At 36.8% G+C, this 21,541-nt stretch overlaps 1 protein-coding gene across 20 annotated transcripts in view; it reads left to right on the forward strand.

The window, feature by feature from the left end:
- The window catches only part of RBFOX2 (RNA binding fox-1 homolog 2), a 256,959-nt gene that overhangs the window by 217,816 nt on the left and 17,602 nt on the right, over positions 1 to 21,541 (forward strand). For 7 of the 20 annotated variants that reach the window (XR_004424162.1, XR_004424163.1, XR_004424164.1 and 4 more), the window contains exons 5-11: positions 133 to 186; positions 9,358 to 9,450; positions 12,243 to 12,303; positions 15,331 to 15,384; positions 15,503 to 15,595; positions 16,597 to 16,741; positions 20,466 to 20,505. Coding sequence is in view for 17 of the 20 variants with exons in the window: in XM_033117853.1 (XP_032973744.1) it covers positions 133 to 186; positions 9,358 to 9,450; positions 12,243 to 12,303; positions 15,331 to 15,384; positions 15,503 to 15,595; positions 16,597 to 16,741; positions 20,466 to 20,505 (540 nt within the window). In the remaining 3 variants the exon portion in view is untranslated. The remainder of the gene's footprint in view (positions 1 to 132; positions 187 to 9,357; positions 9,451 to 12,242; positions 12,304 to 15,330; positions 15,385 to 15,502; positions 15,596 to 16,596; positions 16,742 to 20,465; positions 20,506 to 21,541) is intronic. The other 13 variants (XM_033117856.1, XM_033117860.1, XM_033117855.1 and 10 more) reach the window with 3 other exon arrangements.

The following is a 21,541-nucleotide window of genomic DNA, read 5'->3' on the forward strand; positions in this document are numbered from 1 at the left end:
CACAATTACCTTTGCACCAACCTAATAAATAAGTAGTTAAAAAATAAAAACACTATTCCCTTTTCAGAAGAAAGTGAAATATGTGGATAAAAAGCTGACCATAAACAAATGTTTTTATTTTTGTCTCTGCAGCAGTTTGGCAAAATCCTAGATGTAGAAATAATCTTTAATGAACGTGGCTCTAAGGTAAGCTCCATTTCAGCATTAAGTATGCTTGGTTTCTTTTTAGTTTTGTTTTATTTTAAACAGTAAGTAACCAGAAAACATAAGCTGTTTTTCAAGCTTTGCAGAAAGTATCCCAACTATCTGGCTTGGATTGGATTATCTCTAAAAATAAGCTACCACATGGCCAAACTTTATCCTAATACTTAAACTGGGAGAGTGATGGGCTAAAAGCAAGAGAAGTTTGTTTTGCAAGATGAAGAAAGTCTGGAGATGAATGGTGGTGATGGTTGCACAACAATTTGATATTTTTAATACCACTGAACTACACTTAAAAGTGGTTAAGTTGGTAAATTGTGTTACATATATTTTACCACGATAAAAAGAATAAACATTTTTAAATTTAAAAAAAGAAAAAAAAGAGAAGTTTGAGGGAAGAGTGTGGTGGTCAGGAAGAGAGGATGTAGGAGACAACAGTCCTTTATCAGACTTAAATTTGGCCCAAGCTTCTTACTTAAAGGCAGAGAGAGAGAGAAGACTAAAAAAAGTGAAATTCTAGGAGAATTCTAGTCTTTTAAAATCGAACTTTGAAACACCATACTTAGAACAAATTGAATATTTCAGTTATTCAATTGACTTGCTCCCTCCTTTGAATAAATTTTGACAAGGCTTAAATACGGAAAGTAGTGACTCGGGAATTCACTATACACTGACTTCCTCCTTTAAGTTATACCCAGATAAACAAGCTGCAGAGTGTAGAGTCACTTCGATCACAAACACAGTGAGTTGATTTTTTTTTTTTTTTGCTTAAAAATGAAGTAAATTTGCAATTTGATACATGTGTTCTCTTCTAAATGTGTTCTACATAAGAACTGAAATTTTTAATTAAAACTTATTTTCCTTTAATAATTTTACTATTTTAAATTCCCAATCTACACGATTGAGAATTTTTATGCACTAAATTAAGCAGCATTGTTTTTAGGAATGAGGGAGTGGTAAAGTCTTACCATGGCGTTATGAAAGAGTATTTGATGAACTGAATTTCGGAAAGTTTTATTTGAAAGTTTCTTCCTCCTCAGCAAATTAAATACACCCTGCAGACACAATCAGCTGTGGCCAAGCTTATAAATATTTACCTTGCTGTGTTCAGCTCTACTTGCATTTTTAGGTTAGACCAGTTTTTGTATTAATTTTCATTTGGTCAGCTCTACTGAACTTTGAAAATAGCCCTTGGCTATGATTAAATCTCTAAGAATGTAATTTATTCACTTTATTTAACTTAATATGTATGTCTCTTCAATTTCTTATTCCAAATTCACCATACTTTGGGAATTAATAACACAAATCTACAGAGTTATATTTACCTGCTGCCCCCATCTGTACTAATACAAATGTATGTACTGTTTTAACGATCCTGACTACTATTCCCTTCCTTTATAGAATGCATCAACACTAAAAGTATTTAACTCTGACCATAATAATTATTTTTTAATTATTAAAGAGGTAATTATACTTTAAGCTTCCAGTTTTCAGTTAAAACAAAAAAGATTAATATGCCTATACAGAATTTTCTCCAGCACTTACTTGGTAAGTAGTTTTAAAATGAAATCTATTCAAACTGTAACCAGTAAAGCTATTTATGCTTGTAATTTCCTCACAATGGATTTCTATTCCTTTGTTGTATAGTTTGCTTTTATTTTGTTTTACCTTTTTAGATACAAGGTGGAAAAATGACAGTGGTTTAGAGATGAGAAGCACGTGTTTGTAAAATGAATGTGTGAAGGTTATTGATGACACTGTTTATCTAAAGTAGCAGTTTAAATGTTTTTGGTTTTTAAGTGTATGCATTTAAAATATCCTTAACGAGACACTAACAACCAACCAAAAGCCCAGTATAATTTCATCAGGCATTGAGGACTTGCTCCTTACCAAGAAAATAATTTGATTGAATTCTTGTGAAGCAAAGGAAATTGATCTTTCTTAAGGCTTCTTTCATTGACTTCAAGGATTTGCCTACTACCAGAAATTTTTAAATTTACCCAATCTAATTGCTTCTTCCCTGTAACTTTCATTTTAAAACGACACAAGCCTTCCTTTTCTCTTTGGGGAATGAACCTAAAAGCATCTGCTACTTCTCTCAGCTTGATGCTGTGTCCTCACTGCCCTTTTTCTTTGGGCTGCTGAAGGATAGACAAATATTACTAATTGGTAAATGTTTTTAAAACAAAGCACAGAATGTGGAATTGTCTTGGATCTGCCTTCAAGGACTGATACAAGATCTGTCTTCATCCTTGCCCTTCTTAACTGTTACCTAAAGTTCTTCACTAGAATGGGTTCCTCTGGAACCATTCTGAGGCTTGTTAATAAGAGATTTATTTTGGAGTCAAAACCTAGATGCCTCTTCTGGGATCCACTTAAGATAAATTAACAAATGCTTTTCTTTTTGTGAATTAAGTTTAGTTTCTTATTTCTTTTATGTTTGGGGTTGACTATAAAATTACAATGCCTTAAAAGGAACCAGAGAAAAGGAGACTTACGTGGTTCTATCATTTAGTTAAGAGTTATTCATAGTTAAGAGTTGTTCACTGTTTTAACTGAATGCTTTTCAGGACAGAAATTAGCTTAATTGAATTTTTTTTAAGCAGTAATGGAAAAACTAGTCACAAAATAATTGAGATAAGGAATACTTACATGTAAAACAGTATTTAACCAAATGGTTCCAAAACAAAAAGCAACTCTTTACCATGTCTTATTTTTTAATGAGACTTTTGGCCCAAGGTTTTGCAATATACCCAAATCAAAACATAGGTGAACACTGTTATGCTTCCGTGCCCATCCCTTTCCTGCCTGCCAATATTCTACCTTTCCAGCTTGCCTGGAAAGCAAAATTTCTGTGCTCCGGGAAGTAATTGTTTCTATGTTGACATTTTTTTTTCCTCCTTTGCCCTTCATATTCTGGATTTGGTTTACCTAGATTATGGATTGAATGTATATCACTTACATGTATACACATGCGTACATACATAAATTATTTCATGTGATTTAAAAAAAATCTTTTTACTCCTTTATAAAAACATAAAGTCAGCTGTATCTAATTTTCTGTGATTCACTGAAACAAAGAGAGACTATTCTTTTGAAAATGTTCAATTAGGATATATGATGAAAAATGGTACCCCTTGCCAAAAAAATTAACTAATGTACTCAAACAGACTCTAGAAAATGATTATACGGATATATTTGGCTTTACTGAGTCTCCAAATTTCACCAGTCATGATCAGGACAATGTATCAGTAGAGTGGCCATCTGTTCTGGTTTAGCCAGGATAGTCCCAGTTTATATTCACTATCTTAACATACATATTAATAGTGTCGCCTTCTTTCCTTAAAGTGCCAGTTTGAACAATAAATTGTATTGTCACTCTCCTTATAGATCCTTTGAGTAACAACTTTTAAAAAGTATCTTTTTAAAAACCATTATAAAAAGAAACATGATGTGTACTGAGAAGTAGAAGGAAAAAAGCATACACAGTTCAATATTCACTAATATTCTCACATAGAATCTTAAACAGAACTCTAAGTAACGGTCACCTAGTTCAACCCCCGTATTCTTGGCCTTGCATTCTCTGCCCGACACTTCTAATGACTAAGAACTGGTTGCTTTTCAAAGTGTATTCTATTGTTGAAATTCAGACTTTCCCCCATCCTTTTCACTGTCACCCAGCCCCATGACAATTTGTGATAATTATCAAGTTTATTCAAGAAAGAAATACGTAGATTCTAACATTTCTGTTTTCCATCAAGTTTTGTCAACATACTTTTGGTATAGTTGTCGCTTGAAGGGACGTATGTATTATAAATACGCAATGCGTAGAAGGTGAAGAGTTTCAGACTGTGCCAATGATTAAGTTAACTACAGGACTACAAAATAGAGCCCAGCAACAATTATTGGTATTTCTAGCAATTTTTTAGTTGATGTGTTCTTATTACTCCTCTCAGGTGGATTTCTGGAATGGTGGGGATCTGGGTTTGGGCTAGGCTTAAATTTAGGCTGGAATTAGGGAAGATAAAACCTCTCCATTCCAGAGGTTATCTCCTGCCTATTTCCCTGGCTTTTGATTTCATGAAAAGGGGAATTATTTATTTCTTCCAAAATACAATCAAAAGACTGTCTCTGAAATTGCACTAAGTTGGCCTTTGTGATTTTCAGTAAAATTTGATAGGTAATGCTGAGGTGAAATGTTTTTATTTACACTTAAAACTGAATTAACGGTGCATGTTTTTCCAAAGGACTTAGTTTATTTCCTTTTGTTACCATTTATGGGTTTTTAGTTTTATTTTTCTTTTATGTATTTTTTAATTTCTGTGTTCTGGCCATACCCAGGAGAACCGTCTGCTTTTGATTTCTCCCTTAAAAGTTACATGGTAAATTTTCTTTCTCATTCTTCTGAGATGGGAAAATTCAAAGATTATACAAATTAAAAAATATTTTCACAGTGCTCATCCTATTGCTTGTTATTTATTGCAGTCTGAGGCCAGACTAAAAAGGTGACAGTTATTCGGCTCATATATGCCCTTGATGATAAATGGATGTCAAGGCAGGCGATAAAATTTTTGTCACACTCGGAAGAAGTTTAAACCACCATCATATACCTCGTAAACACCCCATTCCAATTTCCAAAACACGGCTAAGATAGCTGGTAATCTATCACTTTTGTAAAACTGATGTGTTTAAATTACTAGCATAGAAGGGCCTTGGGAACTGAGAACTTAGGACAGCAGCCATATCGAGCACTTGAAGTGTGGCGAGTCTACATTGAGATGGGCTTTAAGTGTAAAATACATGCCAATTTCAAAGACTTAGCACAAAAAAAGAATGTTAAACATCTCCCTAATAATGTTTTTATAATGATGCCATGTTGAAATGATAATGTGTTGTATATATTGGATTAAATAAAATATATTATTGAAATTAAAATAACTTGTTTTTACTTTTTTAATGTGGCTAGTAGAAAATTTTTAATTATACATGTGGCTCATATTGTATTTCTGTGGGATAGTGCTGATGTTGACAAACATGTCAACATCTTTTTTTAATTAAAAATAAAAGTTTACCTTTAGTTTATCTGTTCACGTTCTTTACATACCTGAAATACTCTTGGTAAGAGATTGAGATTAAATCTTAGTTTGACTTTGTAGTTATTCAAACTGGCTATTATGTTTCCCTGTTTGATACATCGTATGATCATTTTAAAGATCTTCTAAGGTATATGTGTTAGGTTTAGACATAATTTTATTAAATTTTTTTTCGAAGCAAAAGATCTGAATGACCAAACTTAATATGAATTAGATTTACAAAAGTGAAGGGACATTAAAACATAATTTCATGTAAGTATATTTTCCTATTAGTAAATTTTTAAACCTAGATAATCTGTGAATATCCTTAGCTCAATTCCTGGCACATTTTCAAAAATGCTAAATTTTGTTGAAGAAACAGGACATTAAATTTTTTTTCAAGCTTTATTTGAATTAATATTCTTGTAACCAAATTGTAAATGTGATAGATAACTAGCAAGCATGAAGTTAAGTTGCTAGAATATCATCTGTTCAAAGTTTCAACACGAGAGAAAAGAATTTGAAAACAATACTTTAAAAATGCTGGTTATACTTCTTACCTTTCTAATCACAGACTGATTCTAAGTGTATATATTAATTTCCTGTTGCTTGTGAATGAATTAACCATAAATTTGGTGGCTTAATACAACACAAATGTAGTATCTTACAGTTCTGGAGGACAAAAGTCCAAAATGGGTCTCACTGGGCTAAAATCCAAGTGTTGGAGGACTGTATTCCTTCCTGTGGCTCTAAGAGATGATTGACTTCCTTGCCTTTTCCAGTTGCTGGAGGTGGTCCACATTCCTTAGCTTACAGCCCCTTCCATCTTCAAAGCTATCAATGGCCAGTCCAGTCTTTCTCAGACTGCTACACTCTGGTTCTGACTCTTCTGTTTCCGTCTTTCAAGTATAGGCACTCTTGGGATTACATGGGGCTCACCTGGATAATCCAGGATAACCTCCCCATCTCAAGATCATTAATTTAATCACACCTGCAAAATCCCTTTTGCCATGTAAGGTCACATGCTCACGGGTTCCAGGGATTAGGACAACTTGGGGTGGGGGCATTGTTCTGCCTATTTATCTTCAAAGGAAAGAGGAAATCCCTTGCCTCTGTTTCATGTCAGGAGATCCCAGGTATCAGTACGGTCTCGTCCTCCTCTTTCTCTAGGTGAAGATGCCTGCAAAGATTGCTTTATTTCCATACCTTTGGTATCTTGATAAACATTGCCTTGGGAGTATAAGCACCTTCCTTTATGAAACACTTTTAAAGCATTTGAAAGTGAAATTTTGTTCCAGAATTAAAGTCATTATTGAGAAAAATATTACACAAGCAGACTTCAAGGTTAAACTTGGTCATTTGCTGACTGTAAAATGTCGCTGCTGGTGATACCACCCTGCAGTTTTTTGGATATGCAATTATTGGGTCCAGGTGTTCTGTCAACACATTCCAGAAAGGAGGGTCATAGAACACATTTGGCAATTAGATTTGAAAAAGAAAATTGGAAGGATTTTAGGACTAATGTAGGTTAGTAAATAGAATACCGAACTTAGATTTCAAAGCTTACTTTCTAATTACCTCACCATTAGCTGTAAGAAGTAGCTACCATGTTTCCCCGAAAATAAGACTGGGTCTTATACCGTATTTCCCCAACAATAAGACCAGGTGTTATATTAATTTTTGCTCCAAAAGACTCTTTAGGGCGTATTTTCAAGGGATTCTTATTTTTTCATGTACAACAGTCTACTTTTATTCAAATACAGTCATGTCATCTTCTTCTGGAACATCATAACGTACTAAATGCATTTAGTCATAACGTACTAAATGCGTCCATCTGGCTGACGATCTTAACTGGGGCTTATTTTTGGGGAAACACGGTACGTGAAGGGAAGAAGGCCTTGTTGGTGCTCTGGGCCTTGTTGGTGCTTGGGTACTTAACCTCAGTTTCTTTCCCTTCAAAATGAAATCAGCAGATTTATCCTTTCTATCCATGATTGTATTTAAAAGATAAACAACTATGTATGTATGTATATAGATAGTCATAATGCTCAAATTAAAAGCCTAGCGTTAGCCTCCATGTAATCTGTTATACAAGTACTAATTTGTTAATTTCACCCAAGGCATAAAATGTATGAGGCTGTGACAATCAGTTGGAATACAGTTTATAATACTTCTAAAATGTGATATAAAAATTCATCACTACCTGTGACCTTTCTCAAAAGATTTAACTTTCCTACTGGAGGATTCTCCAGAATTGGAGAACTGGTTTCCTGTCTTCACAGATCTAGTGTCGATGACAAATGGTGTGATTTGTTAGTAACTTACTCTTGTATACCTTGAGTTGTCAAAGTGGCTGTAACATATTCATACTAAAATTTGTTTCTGAAAAGATGTTCCCATTGATATTTTCAGCACATTGACATTTTTAAGGGAAACACTAACTAAAAATTACCCATAATATTCCAAGCAACATGCGTTTAAAATTTTCTGTCAGCTTAACATTGCACTTTCTAGAGTATTTGTGGTGATATCCAAATTGACAGTAGACATAATCCATTGGAATCCTCCATGGATCGCCACCCAGCCATATCATCATTAGCATGGAGTAATCAAATCCTTCAAAATGATGCTGTTGCTTTTATAAAATCTTATTCACCAACGCACACTCTACCGTCTCAGTTAAGAACATGTTTTGCATATGGAGGAGTACCCATGGTGTTAAGCTATAAAGCAGAACTTCAGTAAAAATAAAGGGTTCCACTTCTCCTACAATGGAATGTTCAGAGAACACTGAAGGGACTGTGACACTGGTGAGCAATGAGGACTTACCCGGAAAATCCTAAGAACTTTTTATTCCACAGAGGTAAATAGCTTGAGAGAATTTTATAGTTGCAAAGTGGAAAAATAAGGAAAAAGTACCTAGAATGTAACTGATGTAATTCTTCATGCAATAACCATATAAGAATATAGTAAATCCTACTGATGTTGAAATTAACAGTATGACTATGACCCAGACAGTATTTTCAGATATGTGAACAATAAAGTAGGGTAACTCCCTGGTCCACTTCATGAATTAAAGCTACGTGGGTTGGGTTGGCTTGGGTTGGCTTGGGTTGGGTTTGGTTTTGCAGTATCGACAAGGCACACATAAATTAATCCTAACTCAAGGTATCAGTGGTATTGCTGTTTTACGGTATTCTCTTCTTGTTGAATAGATGCAACTGATGTCACTAACGTAGATCTCATTCCCATTGCCTTTGACTATTCCTTTTTTCTCTATATACGGAAAGTTACCAATACATTTAGTAGCAGATGTAGACTTCGACAAATGTGTAACTTCAGCAAATTTGGATAAGCAATTATCTGAAATTCAGCTAAACGTATTTTTACTCAATGTGCCAGTCTGGTCGTTTAAAATCAGCACTGAAGAAATGCCATAATTGGTCACTGCTTGGTAGTAGTTTCATTTGCTTAGATGAACATGAGTACTTTTCTTTACCACACCCATTATATACATCAAGATTATGTCAAATAATCCTGTTTCCCAAGGAATTAATGGTAATATAAGCAAGAGACAAAATGGGGCTAAAATGATAAGACTTCCTAAAAATCTCATTGTACAATGATGATACCTAAATGCCAGGTTTCCTGTAGAAACTACTAGGGCCTAATCAATTTAATTAAATATTGTTTTAGTGTCATATAAAGGGACAAATATTAACAGCATGAATTGAGAAAGGTAGGACATTTTCAAAAAACACTCAGATTCTTGGTTGAATAATTTGACCCGAGTAACTCCATACCTTAATTTTGGTCTGGCCTCACGCGCTTTATGTTTTATTTTATTATTATTGTTGTTAATTACATTAGTATCATTACAACTACTACAGTTCTTTATTCTTTTATTGGGTTTAATTTCCTTTTACAAAATATGCATGGACCAAAAATGTGACTTTGGGAGCGTATTGCTGAGTTGTTGCTGATGTCAGTTTCATACTGTGATATTTTTTTCTCTATTTACCAAGGGATCAGTATTTCAATATAACGATGTGCATGTTTTCCCCCCTTCTCCCGCTGCATGCAGGGATTCGGGTTCGTAACTTTCGAGAATAGTGCTGATGCAGACAGGGCCAGGGAGAAATTACACGGCACCGTGGTAGAGGGCCGTAAAATCGAGGTGCATGTCTTCAATAATTCAATTTCTGGTTTATCTTCTTCTTTCTCTTTTTGTGTATTGCCTCACTTATTTCACATTTGGAACCCTGTCTTGTTTGTGTGTGTGCACACATGTATGTGTGTTTGTGTCTCTGTCCTTCACTTTCTTGCACTAAAACATATAAAAAGTAACACTTCTGTCCTCCTCCCTCACCTTTTCTTGTTGTTTGGGGATTTTAATTTTAATTTACTTGTGTGTGTATGTGTATTTTTCATTTACTTTTTTCCTCCAAAATGTTCATCCTTCCGCTCTCTTGATTTTTTTCCTTTGCTTCAGTTTGCGAGACTCCAAATTCCTGTGATCAGGCCAAAATAAAACTAACTTTAAAAATGTCTGTAATTATCCAATTTATAACTTTGTGTCCTGTAATAAATCAAGGGGCCAGCCAGTGTCCTCTCTGGGGAGGCCAGTTCGCCTCCACGTGCATATGAGAAGCAAAGAACAGGAGGTCGTGGGGAGGGAGGGAGGAATCCAAAATTCATGTAGTTTTCAAATATATTTAATATCAAGAATTTCAGCAGTTGATGGATAAAATCCTCAAACAGGGCTTGATGGCTGCCTGGTGAATGTCCTGTTGTGACTGAGCCAGCCACCTGGTGGCCACCAGCCCTCCTCTAGAAAGCGACGAAGGCTAACTGGCTCCTTGCCCCGCCCCAATTTTTAAAAGTATGAAATATCAAAGCCACCGTTTTGAGTAAGATGTCTGCATATTTTGCTTTTTTTTCCCCCTCCCTTTCCAATGGTTTAGCATTTAGGGCCCTTCACTTGACTCACTCTTTCCATGGTAACTATACACAATGCTGGCGATGGTGCCCGTTGGCGGTAAGTGAAACCAAAGCACTAGAGAAGAAGCTTTATAAAATGTAATGACCGAACAATTAAATAAGAAAGAAAAAGTCCATCTGCCATCTCACATTAACACTACAAAATGTGACTTGACTTGTCGCTCCTCCTCCTTTCCCTTCCCCCTTTTATTTTCAATGCTGTTGGGTAATGCCGCCTGGACTTGGATGTACATTGTTTTGTGGCAGTCTGAGCTGTCTGATACTGACGTCATGGTGATTTTCCCCCTGCACATCTTACTCAGAGTTACTGAACTCCAGTTTGGCTGGTTTTATTAATGCACTTCCTGCCCCTATTCCCTTTCCTACTTTTCCTCTTTCCCATACTGTTCAGAGCTATGACTGTTCTTTCTTTGTCCTTGATGGCTCTGCTTCCTGCCCGTGATACCCTTCCTGACCTTCTCTTGTCTTTCCCCTGCCTTTTTGTTCTCTTTACCCAAGTTCTGTACCTGTCCTTTACCCTATTCCTTTCCCACCCTTTCTTTCTGTTACATGCAGCTATTGGTCTCTTTTTGCTGACTGGTGGTTTCTGATTGGTTCTGGCCCTTTTTCTTTTAAGTGCTTGGGTGCGTTCTGCTCTAGCAGCTGGTGTAAGCTCTTGCCCCATTCTAATCCTGTCTGTCAGACCCTGGCTCTTCACTCTCTCCCTTCTTTCCGAAATTGATTGTTTTTTTTTCTTTCTTTTATGTGTGTGTGTGTGTTTTTAACTGCATGCCCTCAGTCTCATCATTGTTGTATCCCATTCTTTCTTTTTAAATGTGAAATGTTTGTATTATTTGGTGGGTCAGACTAGAGTAAATGCAGTTTCAAGCTCTTTTCCTCACATAGAAATATTATCACTATATAAATCCTAAAAGACATTAAGACATTTTTTAGTTCCAATTTTACCTAAAATTGGCCTTTTCATAACATAAATTTATCACTATACAAATTTATCATAATGTAAATCTCCAGAGACAAATTAAGACAGATTTGTATTTTGTATGTTTTATAATTTTTTTAAAAAAGACTGGCCTGTTTTATGATCTGACAACACTATATAATCAAGTTCTATTGTGAGGCTTCATCGTTCTTGGCAAGAGTTTTGAGGCTGGTTCTGACACTGGGCCTCAGGATCCTGACTTCTAAGGAGTATCCTAAGCTTAGTATCCTAAGCTCCATTTGTCGTTCCTCCATCAGCACCACCTTTGTAACTCCCACTTACCCTAGCACTGAGAATGCTTTCAATTACGCCATTCTATATCGAGGGTACCATAACACAAAAGAAACATTAGCGCCTTTTTTTTTCAGTTCCTTTAATTGCCTAAAGACCTTCTGAAAACTTTATTCATAAATGGTAAGACCGCAGAGTCTAGAAAATTCACAATGGTTCTGAAGACTGTCAACATGAGAATCGAGTTCCTATATTGACTAACTTCAAACGGTAAAACCTTATACAAACATCAAAAATGCTGAACGTTCAAATAGGTGAAATCAAAAATTCATTTTCTTACCTTCTTGTAAATCTATTTCTTGGCCCATGTGGGAAGCCTCTGTTTTATTAATGAACTTAAGAGTTCATATGCAACCAGAATTGTTTCCAATTTATTTTTTCCCCATATTTTCTTTAATGCAGAGACTTCTCTGTTTAAGAGATATCCAAAGAACTTGCAAATGTATTTTTTCTTATTGGGTGGTAAAGTAGCCCCAGTTTCCCATTTGGAGACTAAGAAACTGCATTTTACTCTTGTTAGCCTCATTTAATAAACACTTCAATTAAAATACTATATATTAATATTTTATATTGTATTAATTATTTAAAGCAATGCTCTCAGAAATTTACATTTTAAACTGAGTGTATGTCATTGGATGAGCAACCTCCATGTTCCTTAATGTGGTCTACTCCTCCCTGCCCCTTCTTTCTGTGTTTAGGTGAATAATGCTACAGCACGTGTAATGACCAACAAGAAGATGGTCACACCGTATGCAAATGGTAAGAGATTACAAGTCATCTTCAGAATGTTATTTATCCTTGAATAAATATATGAGCTTTTCATAAACATCAAAGAATCTCTCTTGATTTTAGTCTTAAGACAGTATTTTCTTTACCTAAGGATGGTATTTTATTTTTAGAAATTAACTTTTTTCTTAGAATTAAGCTAAGTTTTTTAGTTATTAAGGTATTAATGTCTCAGTAGAGGTCATTTGATACACAGTGTGAACATGTCATTTGAGGTTACTGTTAACTCTAGTTAGGTCCCAATAGAGTACCCTGTTTTTTAGTTGCTGTAGTTCTTTGTAATAATATTAGGCTTGTCCATAATAGCCCTGGATACCCACCAACTCTCACTTTTACTACTGATTCCTGCTCATTTGAGCATGAGTGGAATAATACTTGACCCCTTCTCCTTTTTTCTAGAGGTAACAGCCACGGGTGTGTGTGTGTGTTTCTTTTCTACTTTCTAGCCCATGACTACATGTTTTATAGTGAGTTTTATAAATGTTTTTCATTGAGAAGGAAATTTTCTGTGACTAAACAAACAAACAGAACTTTTACATCAGTTGTCAAATTTAACCTAGACTCCTGTTCTCTAATGAGATAGGATACGATTTTGATCTGTAGTGCAACAGTTGCTTTGCAAATTGTGTTCTATAGGGCCATCTTGGGGAGGAAAGAGGAAACTAAGTGGGTTGGGTCCTGAGGCCTCCCCATTCTACTTTGGTCTGAGCAACTCCTCATTCTCTGTTGTGTATTTTAGAGTTCTGCATAAGATTTATCTAGACTAAAAGAGAGGATGTCTCCCTTTTTATTGCTTTATAAAAGTTTGACCTACTGCTAGCATATGTGCTGGTAGAAGTATATTAGTATTGTGTCCCACAAAGTCTTCAATAAATATATTTAACCCAGCGTTTCAAACAGATGATATAAATCAGCATAATTTTTATTTTCCCTGCTCATTTTATCAGTGGTATATCATGTGAGCCCATCACTTCCCACTTTACCTCTTGTTTTCTTTTCACTATCACAAAAACAGAAGTGTCTGCAATTTTGATAAAAACCCAATATAAACAAAAAAGGCAGGGAGAGGAAAGCATGTCAGATTTCCTTTAGATCCAGGGGGAATGGTGTGGCAGAAAAAGCCTCTGACTGCAATTCAGAAGACAGGAATTCTACTTCCAGTTTTGACTCTTCATTTTTCCTCTGTGACAGTGGGCCAATTTCCTAACCTATCTGATTCTGTTTTCAGCTTTATGAATTGGCAGCCACAGAATTTTAGCACAAGTAGGCTCTTTAGAAGTCATCAAAAGCTAGTTCTCTTAGCTTATTATTATTTAGGAAATGAAGCTCCGAGAGGTATCATACTTACTCATTGTCCCAGAGGTAGTACTTATCTTCACACTCTCTTTGGGTTTTGTGAAAGTCAAAATGACATAAACATCTCTGAAAATACATTGTAAATTGTACAAAACTAAACATATACAGCATACCATTGTATAAATACATCATTATTATAACGTGCATCTGTTGTATGCATTTGTAGGGATTGCCTAAGTAATAGTCCCATTGGTAGGAAAGAAAAGGTTATTTTTGAATATGATTCTAAAACAATATTCAAATCTCATGGAGCCAAACCTGCATCTGCAGTGTTAAAGGTTCTGTAAATACCCTTCTGGTGAATTCTCAGGCAGTGTTTTAGTTTATCTTGGTTGGAGTCACTTGATTTGTCTGACATTGTAGAACATTTGTGCTCTTACAACTCCAGTAGGATTTAAACCCAGATTTTGTCAAATTTTTCTGTAGAATAGTGATGAGGCATATCTGTGAGCACGTAAAATAATGAATGGGGATTGGATTGATTCATAATGAATGAGTTTTCTCTTGCATAATGTCTTTGCTTATAGCCATTTAAATGTGGTGATTGGCTTTTTCTTCTGTCCATTCATATATTCACAGAGCAGCTGTGGCACACTTAGGCTCTTAAGCTGATACAAACGAAGTAAACTATTCTTGAGAAAAATAATACGGCATGGTTGCTTATTTATGTATAAAATTCAATAAATAGTTATTAATGTTACTATATGTAATTTTACTCTTTAATGATCAGTGGGCAGGAGGACATTTTTCTTTTTCTAACACTTGTCATAATTCTACAAATATAAAAACGGGAATGAAGAAATACAATTGACTCCAAACATAATACTTGGGAATACTTAAAATTTATAAGTATTAAGCTAAGTGTTTAAGTTAATACTCGACAGCAGTCCACTATCCTTTAGCTAAAAAGTCTGATTAACTTAACTGTGTTCATTACAAAATTAAAATCTCAGAAGACGTGCACTGAAGTTGGGAATGTACCTGGAATTTTGTTAACAAAATTCAGGTCAGTGTGTCTCTTCCTTGCTGACTTGGTTAACTCCAGAGAAATCCCAATGCTAAATCCCAGTGAAAGGAGATTTCAGTTTATCCAGGATTCCATCAACATGGTATAATTGAACATGAAGTTCAAAGATCCAGGTCAAATTTGAATTCACTCAAAGGATATCTTTATTAAAATAACTGCAGTAGTAAGTAGTGTTAAGATGATATATAAGAACGTGCATCACAGTGTGATGTAGAACGATACACACTGTTTTCTGCCTCTTTTCCTAAACAGAGAACAGGTCAGTGGGCAGTTCTATGCACGGCACTGTACCACACCCCAGGATTTACTTATATTTCTTTTTCCTTCTCTCATTCCCTTTCCATCTTCCTACCTCCCAATTTGTTTTCTCTGCCCCCTTTCCTGCCTACCGACCCCGTAGCCCCTCATTATCCCTTTACTTGGCTAGACCTGCTTAAAGATCATCAGGTCTGGGAACGTCACTGTCAAGGTTAGAATGCCCCAGCTGGCATTCTGCAGAAAAGTTGGTACGAGACAAAACTCAACCCAGAGATGTCTGAAGCCAGCTGGCACATCGCTCCTTTCCCTTGTGTTCCTCATGCAGTCTTCAGTGCTCACTGTCCTCTCTTCCATTTCAGGTTGGAAATTAAGCCCAGTAGTTGGAGCTGTATATGGCCCCGAGTTATATGCAGGTAGTATTTAAGTTAATTTTTCCTTGTGTGCTATTTAACTGTCACAACATCTGTTGTTTTTCAATTTGCTATTCCTTTGTAACCGTTTTACATTTTTTAATTTTTTTAATGCAATCAGCATCCAGCTTCCAAGCAGACGTGTCCCTAGGCAACGAAGCGGCAGTGCCCCTGTCGGGAAGAGGGGGCATTAACACGTACATTCCTTTAATCAGTAAGTAGCCTCTGTCAGCCTGGCACGGACTTGGCTGTCATGTGTCGGCAGTGACGTGCCAGCTGTCCTTTTTCCCTGATGTAATCCATAGCTGAAAAGGAGGCGATGCCCTGGCCTGCTTAGCCTGTTCTAGAATCTCTTGGACCAAATGTGAAGATTGTCACAAAGCATAAATAGTTGGAAAAGGCAGAGGTGGGGTGAGGGCATGTAAAGAACATTTTAGTCTGTACTTGATCATAAAGAAAACAAAAGAAGCATTTGTGGAATCTGTTATATACGTCCTCAGCAAGTCAGCTTTGGGCCTCAGGTAGAGTGTCACTGCAAAGAGCCTCCAGGATTATTGGTTCTTCTCAGCTCTGTTGATACCTCTAACGTCATTTTGACCTGAGCCATGTTGCTTCAACGAGAGCTATGATCCAGTTCAATGAACCCTTAAACAGTATCTGCGTCTTTGTAGGATACAAGGCCACAGAGGAGAGATAGTTTCCTTCTCACCTTACGTTTCTGGATTAAAACATTTTAGATAAAGGAACGAAGTTGACTAATGCGATGAAATGTCTGAAGACTATTGTGTGCCTTGGCGTTTGGCACTGTGTAAAAACATAAGTGAATATGCTTACGAAGAATAATGATTATATGCACATAACCATGTCTAGAAACAAGATTAATCATTGGCCAGTCAAAGAGTTTTTATCAGTCTCTTTAAACTGCCCACAGAAATTAGAAGTCTCGCCTCTTATTACGGCCGTAGTTCTCGGAGCTTCTTGACCTGCTTCTCTCCAGCTTACATTGTAATGCCAAAATTAGGATGGGGCAGAGGAAACTTAGTCAAGATTTATAACGAAGGAGGCCTGGCACCATTAGCTTTTGCATATTGGGTCTCTCTTTGCATTTCTTTTTCAGAAAAGCTGTGGTACATACCTTTTACTCAATTAGTTCAAAGCAAGTTGTGATTGTACACCTGCTGTTGAATGCAAGTTGACATTTGTGTCATATTTTGGGTCTCCCTTTAGTTCCTGGCTTCCCTTACCCAACTGCAGCCACCACGGCGGCCGCTTTCAGAGGAGCCCATCTGAGGGGCAGAGGGCGGACGGTATATGGTGCAGTCCGAGCGGTACCTCCAACAGCCATTCCCGCCTATCCAGGGTAAGCATTAGATTCCAAAATAAGCAACTGGACAAGAAAGGACTATGGCCCTCTTATAACTTCTGGGACGTTGCCGTGCCACATAGTGGAGATTCTATGAATATTTGCAAATTAATGGATTAGATGGCAAGAACCAAAATATACCATCATCAGAATGTAACAAATACCAATTCATTATATAAATCTTCAGTTGGCCACCTTAAGCCCTCTTGGTAGTGGCTTGAGACAGTAGCCAGAACGTCTTGTGTTTACTAGCAGTGTGTTGGCATGGAGTTCACTCAGCATCGCACGAATGTGGATTAACACTACTGCAGAGAGCCAAAAGAGAAGCTCAAGCTTGTAGTTCAAGACTGCATCTGCTGTGTTCACCCCCCATCACCACCCTGGGCTGGGGCTGAGGCTACCACACCTGCCCTCCCTTTCAGTTACACTGCCTGGGTGGTGAGCAGCAGAACTAGTTACCCACAATGGATTTGCTTTCTTTGTAGGAAACGGATTAAAAGAGGTTAATTCAAAGATGAACCAAGTCCAATTGAATCAAGGGAGAAAGGGAGAAGTAGGAAGAATTAAACTACAGTTGGCTTCCGAGTGATGGTAAAACCACGAATGGAGCTGAGCGTCCCTCACCCTTTGATTTTTGTATGGAGGGTGTCTCCTGCAGTGGACTGATTCCATAGCAACAAATAAATCCTTTGTTACTGAATGGGGGAGAAGGAGTGAAGATGGCAGGTGGTGTTTTTAGTTGTTTCTCAGTGTCAGCCTAAAATGTATATTTTTATAGTGGACTTTTTCATAAGTTAGTTGTATCAAGGACTTGCCTTCTCCAAAGATGTGACATTTGTGTTCTTCATCTTCTCTCTGCCTATGACAGGGGTTTTTTTTTTTTTCCTTATTCTTATTGAGGAATAAACTTAGGGGCAGAGGAGCCTGTTCATTCTTCCTTAGTTAAAATACAAAAGGAAAGAGCCTCCTTTGGGTCCTTTTCTGACAGTGAACTTGGCTTTGAGGTGTGCTGAGTCAGCATTCAGTCCTAGACCAAATGGACCTGCCATCAGAGGTCCTCCATGGCACAGTCCTGTGCTGTAATTCTAAAGCATTTTTATTAGCAGATAAGTGTGCATGTTGAAATAGACAGGTTTCAAAAGCCCCTGGAAGGGAACTGCTTTAGAAATAAACTTCCGTTTGCAAGTTATAGGTGATTAAATCCCATGCATTCCGTCATCTCCATCTTCTGCCATTACTTACTTTTAATTTGATCCTTTTTTCTCTCAACTTGCCTTTGACCTTCAACCTCTGACATCTCTTTTTAAAGAAATAAAGATAAAGATGCAGTATTGTTTCATCAAGAAATAATTCAAGTAAAACATAAAAACTTACCTTTTGGAAGTTCTACACACTAGGAAAATTGTTCACGAAGCGTCTTCCATTTCAACCCAAGAGAGTTTACTGGCATGTTTGCAAAGAAGTACTGCTCACCAGAAACATGGGACTTACTTATTTTGTAATATTCCTGAGTTACTTTATAAAGTGGTCGAGTTTGTTCCTATTCAATGTAGGTCACTTGAGTATTTTGGCCACACTTGAGTCAGGTATATATTTGCTCAAAGATATTTTATCTTTCTGTCTGATCACATCAATTACCGTGCATCACATCGAACACTAATTTCCCATGTTTTCTTTATTAACTAAACCACCTGTTTACATGGAAGATGGCAAGGAATAAGTCCAGTATTTTATGGGGAATGGCCTAAAATTGCTTCTCAGCTTAGTAAACTAATTTCATCATTAATCGTTGTGTTCTAGCCTCCTTGTGGCATTTGATGCAGGGGATAGTGGAATTCTGCTAGAATTTAGCTGAATATTCCCAGTGAGTGATGCAGCTTAGTGTAAAATGTATTCATGTTTTTAATGCCACCACTCTTCTCTGTGGGAGAAATGGTTTTTAACAGTCGCTGTATCCCCTCTCTGAAATTGTTGAAGGTTAACTAATCACCACTTGGCATCAGTGCTTTGCATTTGATTAGCCTTCTCATTACGAACAAGTCTCTTTTTTACAAAAACGCAGTTGAGAGGCAGATTACTCTCCAATATCATTCTTTAACTGCAATTGGAGACTATGAGAATGGATAGAACTTAGCTAAGTAGACATCACAGATGGGTGTAATTTGCCTGTTCTGTAATCCAAAGGCACAGCATGTTTGGGGCATTGCAAAGTGTGACCATACTGCCCTGTAAACACCACAAAATGTCACTGGGAGTAGAACTCAGAAACTTTCCCACTACCTATAGGAAATAAATGATTGCATATTCAAGTTAAAAATATGAATTGATCACCTCACTTGCTAGCTAATTGTTTATTGTAACAGAGAAGGTAGTGGTGAAAATGTCCAGCTTGTTTAGTTGAATAAACAATAAGCGGATCTTCTCATTTAAAACAGCCAAATCTTGATTTAACAAATATGCAGAAGAAAATCTTATCTTTTATCCCTATCCCTATTCTGTCTGTTGGTCCCACAGTAATATTTTGGGGAAATTATATGCACAAAATACCTCAAAAGTTTTGAAATCTGTATTTCAGTTATAAAAGTTTAGTGTTGCTCAGGATTAAAACAAAAAGTCATGCATTTTATTTGTTGGATACAAATTAATTTTCTAAACAGGAAAATAAACCCTTCTGTTCCTAATCAGCTACCTTCTCAGTTTTATTCTTTTAAATAAAACACGTCATGCCTAGCACTTCAGTTAACAATAGTATTTTTCAGAATTCCATGAATATTCTTATAGTCAAAAGAGAACCCTTAAAATCTTCCAGTTACTCCTCCCACTCTGGATTATATTGTTACTATCTGGGATCCCCACTGCACCTTTCAATTCTTGAACCTTGGACCAATCACCTTAACCTTTAGCTCATTATCTCTGCTTGTGAAAGCAATGCATTGTGGGTATTTTTGGTTGTGTTTTTTTTTTAATTACATTCTGTGTTTACTTTGGTCAGAATTGATTGACTTGTTTTCTAAGGTGTTGCATTGGTTCTTAAAATGCTGAATAATAATACTTTGCATGCTTGTGTGATCAGCCAAATCTTATCGCATGTCTAATGTGCAGGGTAAAAAGCAGGTGATGTATGGATATTGGGGAAAATTTACACTTTACTATGAAACTAACAGAACATAGTGAACATCATTTTGAAACATAGTTTTGCATCGGTCCCACCCTAATGGAATTCTTTGGCTTTGTTTTTTTCATGTTAAACCCCTCTCTACATGCCAGCCCTTTCTGCCACTCCTCCCCCCAGACGCACACACACACAGATACACATACATTTTGAAGCTCTTTAAAGAAAACCTTCCTCATAGGTCAAGCTTCTTTTTAAAAATACTCCAGATATGAAAAGGTGATGTATCCAACCCAGCAGATTTTCGATAGCTACAGTAGGCCCTCTGGGGGTGCTCTTTATTGTTTTCATCTTACTTGATTGCCAGCCATCCAGGTGGTTCATTCCAGGTCTGCACGCCTTCCCCTCTGCGCATGTCCTGGAGCTGTGTAACGTGCGTGTGCACCTTCACATTTTCCTTGCTGACTTGCTGTGGCCCCAAGCCCAGGTTATGTATTCATACATCACCTGCCTGTGTAGAACGCATGTGCATGCTGCCGTCCTCAATAACCGGAATGTGTTTCTGTTCTTTTGTTTTTTTGTTTTTGTTTTTGTGTGGATTTTCTGCAGTGTGGTTTACCAGGACGGATTTTACGGTGCTGACCTCTATGTAAGTACACACACTGGGGCCTTCTCGACCCCATCCCCTGACAAGCCAGCCTTTTTTTTTCTGTTTCTTTGGTTTGGTTTGGTTTTTTTTAAATATAATTTATTTAATTTTTGTTTTCTTTTTCCATGTGGATATATATATTTATATATTTAAGAATGCAAGCATGCTTCTCTGCCACTGCGCTTACCCCTGGGTGCAAAAACTAAGCCTTTGGGTTTCCGGGTCGTTGCTAGAGTCAGTCTACTGGACATATTCTTTTCCCTTCCCTATACCTACAGATGTTCTATGGATCACTACGATATCTGCAAGATGATCAGCAGGTTTCAAGTCTTTTATTACTGTCGTATCATGTGCACACATAAATGGCAGGCTAGCTGAGCCCTAAGCCAACTCTTTCCCTTTCCTGCTTTTCTTTTCATTTCACATCCCTCTTTAGATCATTAGAGCCTCAATTTATATAGATGGTAGTGTGCTTTCGGAATTGTGTGTTTTCCTGTTTGACATTCCTGGAGAGAGTACCATCTTGTGAAAGTGAGATAAGGAACTGATGCCAGTGAAGAGTGGGTCGTAATGAGAGGAAATCAAATATCCAGTTGCTTAAGGCCTTTCTTTATCAAAAGGTCCACAACCGGTGGGTCTCTTTTCTTAAAGAGACATCTAGAGAGAAATGAGTGGCAGAAGTAGCAACCTAGACTCTTCTTATGGACACTGGCCTGGCATACAAGATTTGTTGATTTCTACCAGACATGTTAACACGTAATCTATTACCAAAACTGTCTCGCTGTAGCTCAAGTCATGTGATTGGTTTGTCACGTGCTATTTAAAATATGGACAAAGTGATCTAACTCACAGAGTCACAATTTTTGAGTTTTGAAGTCTTTTATTGGGACCTCTCCAAATGATCTTTTCTGAATGCAGGCTTGGTCTAACCACCAAATCACTAAGAAACGATTCTGTAAGAAAAGCTTGTCGGCTTGAAATTATCCCTTGGGCCTAGGTTACAATTGTCCGGAAATGCTTTCTCCATCCTTACCTC

The sequence above is a fragment of the Rhinolophus ferrumequinum genome, chromosome 10 (genome assembly GCF_004115265.2).
Source record: "Rhinolophus ferrumequinum isolate MPI-CBG mRhiFer1 chromosome 10, mRhiFer1_v1.p, whole genome shotgun sequence".
Taxonomy (NCBI): Eukaryota; Metazoa; Chordata; class Mammalia; order Chiroptera; family Rhinolophidae; genus Rhinolophus; species Rhinolophus ferrumequinum.